The 6,557-nt window shown below is 33.8% G+C and overlaps 1 protein-coding gene and 1 long non-coding RNA gene across 2 annotated transcripts; both read right to left on the minus strand.

The window, feature by feature from the left end:
• Nucleotides 1–1,376: 1,376 nt before the first annotated feature.
• Nucleotides 1,377–3,688, minus strand: LOC114397037. Its single transcript, XM_028359171.1, has 4 exons — nt 3,647–3,688; nt 2,917–3,516; nt 2,775–2,825; nt 1,377–1,517 (listed from the first exon to the last, which is right to left on the minus strand). Exons 1-4 carry the CDS (start codon nt 3,686–3,688, stop codon nt 1,377–1,379), a joined length of 834 nt encoding a protein of 277 aa, XP_028214972.1.
• Nucleotides 3,689–5,861: 2,173 nt separating this feature from the next.
• Nucleotides 5,862–6,296, minus strand: LOC114395347. The gene is made up of 3 exons (XR_003663000.1): nt 6,257–6,296; nt 6,108–6,180; nt 5,862–6,010 (listed from the first exon to the last, which is right to left on the minus strand). It is a non-coding gene; the product is annotated as an uncharacterized LOC114395347 (long non-coding RNA).
• Between the last annotated feature and the right edge of the window lie 261 nt (nt 6,297–6,557).

The raw sequence follows: 6,557 nt of genomic DNA on the forward strand, positions 1-6,557 counted from the left end.
TGTAGTGGCTGACATAGGAAGAGGGTGATTGTGAGTTCCTTCATAGGTGGTAATCAATATGGACATGTCTTCAGCACATCTTTGCACCTGAAAATTAATTAATTAAAAGAAAATGATATTAATTAATAACATGTTTAGTAAAATTAGCTTATAAGCTATATAAGTTAAGATCTGAAACCTTGTAAGCTAATAATAGTAACTTATATCAAACACACCAATTTTTGGATTCTAATTTCAGCTTAATTTGATGTCATAACATCAATAAAAAAGTTAAGAAAACCAGTACTATTCAAACCTGATAAATCTACCTTTACTTTTACTAACTAATCACTTGAATGCCCAAGTACAAAGTGGTAGAAGTTAAAAAGATTTGAAGTGTGATAGTGTTTTTTTTTTTTTTTTGCTTAGCAAAAATATGTATATTGTATTAATACTAGGAGTACCAGAGGTACTGAAAGTACAAGCAGTGGTTATGTAACCAGCTGGTTCAGAGGTGAATACATCCAAACCAGCTCCACAAACCCTGTTACAAAAATCTAGTCCCTACCCTTCCATCCTTGGTAGAGAACCCTACATTTAGATTAGAGGACCATTGATTGAAGTGTGATAGTGTAGTGAAGTTTAGAGGAAATAGAGTACCTTACTAGCTATTAGGCTTCCCATCCCATGGCACAATTAAATTAGCAACTCAATTTTTATTAATGTATCTAATCTAGTCCAATGTAATATATAAAATAGTGAAAATTGAGATACTACTTAAGACAAACAAATTGAAAGAGTAAAGAAAATGAAAGAAATAAAATTAATTAGTCAATACATGACTGCATGCATGCATCATATGTATGTAGACTAATTGTTGATTTTCATTGTTTTCTATATGCCCATCAAAAACAAAATTTACTATTTTCTATTCTGCTCTATTTATTAATTATTCAAAACAAGTCATTAGAGGATTCATACCTGTTTTCTTACTGGACAAGATGGAGAAGCAGTGCATCGATAGTAAGCTCGGGGGCATGGATTTCATTTGCCCATTTTCTGCCCATATTTTCTGCAATGGCACCCACCATATTTTCTGCCCATATTTAATTAGAGAATATTATAAATCATCACTGTCAGGTTCATTTCTATTCCCCGAACCATGACTCACATGATGATCCAATTTATCATCAACAACAGTCATGCTTGAAAAGATATCAGCATGCTCTTTGTTGTCATTAGAATGAAATGACACATCAACAAAGGGATCATCATTTTTTAGTGATTCACTAGCTACTCCAGAGTTCATAAAATTTCCAAATAAATCATCAGCCAGAGCTGGAGGTGTGGATGGTGTCAAATTTGCTATATTTTGACCATTCTTACTCTTTGTATTATCACCAGTTCCATGAGGAGTCATTCAAATCACCAGTGTCTATCAAGTCAAGTAACTCAGCAACATCAGCACTATTCATCTTCACAGCTTTCTCTGAGTTAATAGCACTTTTTAGTTGGTTTCCACCTAAAAGACCAAGAACCTGTCCATCAAAGGTCAAGTGCTAAATTTAATTACAAAATATTAATCTTGCAATCAAAAGGTTGCTCTTAAATTTATCTGCATCCTACTTAGCTATTTGGTAGAGTGATTCCTTTAGTATGTGTAATTTGAACAAAAAGAGGAAAGAACTGCACAATATTTTGCAGAGTTCTGAGATATAACTTAAATTCTCTATCAACATCTATATTTTCATAGTAACTAGCACATTATTGTGCAGATTTAACCAGTGGCACACATAATTAAGTTGATAGAAGAAGGGGGAATGAATACAAGTTGGATTATCGGATCTAATGAGAAAAAGGAGAAAAGTAAACCAAAAGGGAAAACTAATTCTATCTTCAAATTTTAGGCCTCGGCATAGATTTATTAAAAAAAGGAAAGAAATTAAATCCTCAACTTGGATCATTTGGCATATATTACACCAAACATTTGTTACAATATTTCAAAATATATTGTAAAATTAATCAGTATTCAAATTGAAGAAAAAATCTTGTGAGATATTTCATTATTTAATTAGGGTGAGGAGTCTTATTGTATTAGGGTGGGCTTGGGTTTACACCAATTGCAATACACTAGTACTTGACCTATTTGTTAGCACCGAGAAAGTCTTTTCTATTTTACACACATCAAACATCACATATTACATCTCTTTGTTTCTGGTTTTCTTTGTATTGGATTAATGTTCATTTGACTTATTCAAAAGTTGGAGATTTTGATAACTAACATAATTTGTTTTAAACGATAGAGATTTTGATAACTGACATAAGTTGGAGATTTTGATAACTAACATGTAGTGTTCCCTTCATTTCATTTGGTAGCAATTTCAAAGATATCACTGTTTGAAAATGAGGGTCCTCTGTTTTTTCACTTTTTCCTGGCACTGAAGAAGACTAGCTTCACTTTTAGCCTGTAATTTGATTTGGGCTTCCTTCAAGGCTTGAACTTCAGCTTCAGCTTTAGCATCAAATCATCAGTAGAATTAGCCCAATACAATCAGTAGAATTAGCAGCTAATAAGATAAAAATTCTTTAGTTGAAGTGAAATAAAACATAACAATGATATATTTAATCAGTAGAATTAGCAGCTTCAGCTTTAGCTTCAACTTCAGTATGCTTAATCAGTAGAATTAGCAGCTTCACCCTGTGAAAACAACTTAACTGAGTCAGTATATATTTAAAGAAAATATAATATCAAACAAAACAACATAGGGCATATAAACATCTCATATATGACTTACATTTGAATTTGTATCATCAGTACAACCCACAACAGGATTTTTGGGCTCAACCTGTAAAAATAAACTCAGCCTAGTAAGCATTTAACAATGTTTTTGTAGACATGAAATAGAGAATACAGATATATCAGTTAGGATTTCTCACGAAAAGCTTCCTTGAACCAGCCAATGAGGAATCCAAATCCTTTAACACAATAGCTGGCATTTGATCAATATCCCAACCTATAACTTTGCAGATGACTTGTGCATAGGCCCTGTGAGCTTGCTTCCTTCTTGTCCTTAGTATGGCAGTGGAGTGTTGAATTAGTCCAATACAATCCTTAAACCTCTTCCATACCTTGTTCCCAATACCCCCACAAACCAAACAATAAAAATCTCCTTCCTTGTGATTGTTCTCATAATATCTCCTAAGGTCACCATCTTCTGCAAACACTTTTTCAAAGAACTTATACTCCTCAGATTCTTTAGAATCATTATGTAGCAGCTCATCATCCTCTGCCTCCTCATCATCTTCGTCACTATCAGAACCAGCATCCCCAACTAAGAACTTCTGGCAAGCTTCTAATGCTCTGTGCTGCAATTGCAGCATTGCCACAATTGCTTTCTCTTCTGCTGATAGAGAATAAGTGAGAGAAGATGATTTGATGTCATCAAAGGAAGGCCATCCTGAAGCTGTAGAAGAAAAACCAGCCTTGGGGCTTTCACTTTCCCACTCAGCACCAGAAACCAGAGATTCTTGAGATTCCTACATTCAATTTTCATTAGTAACAACCAACAAGAAGTAAACATATATGGGAGTTGGGATTTGCTAGCAGCCAATATTAGTATTCCTTTGCTATTCCGATTTTCACAAATTTGAAGAAAGTGTAGCCTACCACAGCTAGCGATGTTAGCCAATAATTAGGTATAACTTCCATCTTTTATATTTAAAATGCTATCCCTTAAAAGCTAGCTCTTTGTATTTGATCTAGTAATGTGTTTAATGTGCAAGTTCAAGACAATTTCACATTATAGCAGTGAATGGTGAAATAAACCTCAGCTTTTGAAGGAGCACCAAAAATTACATTTTGGTAGCTTTGCCACAGGGTACCATCCACACCTGTGAATCTTGGTAACTTTGTCTACTATTACATAAAAGCTTTTGTAATCTCAACCAGAAGAATAAAAAGCTTTACATAGATTAGCTCATTATCATTTATCAAAAATTTATCCTCAATACATAAATTTTCTCCAAATTTTCCCTAAATAACATTCTAACCCTGAATATATAACCTAGAAAGATATGCATAGGAGGAATGGAGAAACACAAAAAGAGTAAAGGTCCATGCTTCTATTCAGCATTCATAATTTGAGATAGACCATAGTTGTCTCACCTTAACTATTTTTGGATAGCATTTATTGGAACTGTACGTGGAGACAGTTTTAAATGTTTCTCAATATGATAGTAGACATTAACATACTCATCATATTTGTCCTTCTCTCTCTTTCTATTTGAGTGGGTAATATAATCTTAAAAATACAATAAAATATACAAATAAAACAGAGGACAGACCGGGCCAAATACTGAGCCTTAGCTAGCTAGCCAGCACACCACATGCAGTGAGAGGCACCAAATTTTGTGGACTCTTCTAAGTAATAAAAACAAATTAAATTAGAGGATGGCTAGATTCCCAGTTTTATTTCTTCTATATATTTATGTGCTAGTTGTTGTTTTCTTACATGAACACACGTAATTCCTAGGATCAGAAAGCTACAACTACTTGGCAACTTAGTATAATGGAAACCCATGTCACAAATTGGTTGTCTATGTATTCATAATTGCTCTACTACATGACTATGATTGCTGTAGTGACACTCTCTCAAACTTCTAGTGTTTGCGGAATGAATAAGACTCGCTAAAATTAGCTTGTTTTCCATGGACACAAGTAAGATTAAATTTAATATTGATTTAATTTAAACTATATACAAATTTCAATCTGAATTAGCTAATTTAATATAAGATGAATATATATATATCCTTTCTTATGAAAATCAATTGAAAATCACATGACAACATATATTTATGACCTTTCTGTCTAGACTCACACTTTCTTTCTCAAAACCCTGCAGAAAGAGAGTTAGCATAACTGCATAAGAGCCATGATAAAATAATTTAACCTACTCACATCAGTATGCACCCATAATTTCTTTCAGGCTTCTTTTTCTCTACCTTAAAAAGGTGGACCTGATACATAAAAATAATTAACCTTGCTAAATGCTAACATTCTTATTAAACCCTATTACAGGCTCCCCAGGATCAACAAGTTTATAAACATCTTTTATTAAAAGTAAAAACGACAGAAAACCAAATTTTGCAGAAAACAATAAAAAATATGCAACAAATACACTTTGTTTGAACTCAAAAGCATTAAGCAGGACATTTGGGTTCAACTTGTAAACATAAACTCAGCCTAGTAAGTATACACTCAATAAAAAATACAGATATATCAATTAGGATTGCTCACCAAAAGCTTCCTTGAACCTGTCAAGGAGGAATCCAAATCCTTTAATACAATAGCTGGCAATTGATCAATGTCCCAACCAACAACTTTGCAGATGACCTGTGCATAGGCCCTGTGAGCTCTCTTCCCTTTTGTCCTTAGTATGGCAGTGGAGTGATGAATTAGTGACTTACAATTCTTAAACCTCTTCCATACTTTCTTCCCTATACCTCCACAAACCAAACAATGAAAATCCCCTTCCTTTTGATTGCTCTCATAATATCTCCTCAAGTCACCATCTTCTGCAAACACTTTTTCAAAGAACTTGTACTCCTCACATTCTTTAGAATCATAATCATCTACGAATTCGTCTTCATCCTCATCATCTTTGTCATCTTCGTCACCGTCAGAACCAGCATCCCCGACTAAGAACTTCTGGCAAGCTTCTAATGCTTTGTGCTACAATTGAAGCATTGCCACAGTTGCTTTCTCTTCTGCAGATAGAGAATAAGTGAGAGGAGGTGCTTTGATGTCATTAAAGGAAGGCCATCCTGAAGCTGTTGAAGAGACGCCAGCTTTGGGAAAATCTTTATCATTATTCATTACACCCTATAGTCCTATACCACGACTGACTACTTTTAGTTACTCTGCCTTCAACTTCAGTTAATTTGTGCAGTCAACTGGACAATAAAATTCCAAAGTCTGATAAAAGAAACAAGACCAGATATCTCACACTCTATAACTCTGTTTTCAACCATCCTGCACAGAATGCCAATCAATTATTATAAAAAAAACACACAGAAATTGGAATTGATTATGCAAAAGAATTAAATCACAAAGAAGTTTCTGGAATTACCACTGGTTCCCAAATTGTCAAGAGCTGTAATGGTATTGTAACTTGTTTCATAAAAGCTTTGGTTCAAAACAGACTGCATATACATGTATAATTATAATTATTATTTTCAAATTTTCACAAGCAAGAGATTTTCACTCTTTAGTCTTTACCTGTGGCATTGGAGGGAATTGTGTTGATGGGTTAGGCATGTTGATGCTGGCACCATATCCACCAATAGGTTCATGTCCATTGTGTGACTGGAGAATGTTATTATTAGAGAAACAAATTAATCTAAATATTAACTTTGTACTAAAACTTTGGTGAGAAAATTGTAGAGACCTAGACTTACATCTTTGGAACAGATCTGCTCTACATTAAAATTCAATTGTGGATTTACAGTGGCAAGTTTCATGGACAAAAATTGCAAAATATAAGTTACGTAAGTTGAGCATTCGAGTAATGACGACATTG

The sequence above is a fragment of the Glycine soja genome, chromosome 18, assembly GCF_004193775.1.
Source record: "Glycine soja cultivar W05 chromosome 18, ASM419377v2, whole genome shotgun sequence".
Taxonomy (NCBI): domain Eukaryota; kingdom Viridiplantae; phylum Streptophyta; class Magnoliopsida; order Fabales; family Fabaceae; genus Glycine; species Glycine soja.

Bases quoted from the DNA above. Each gene is read 5' to 3' on its own strand.
- LOC114397037 (XM_028359171.1), bottom strand. From the start codon at position 3,688: ATGGAAGTTATACCTAATTATTGGCTAACATCGCTAGCTGTG. The intron at 3,517-3,646 runs GTAGGCTACACT...AATTGAATGTAG, and splicing joins GGCTAACATCGCTAGCTGTG to GAATCTCAAGAATCTCTGGT. The intron at 1,518-2,774 runs GTAAGTCATATA...TTTGATGGACAG, and splicing joins CTGATGATACAAATTCAAAT to GTTCTTGGTCTTTTAGGTGG.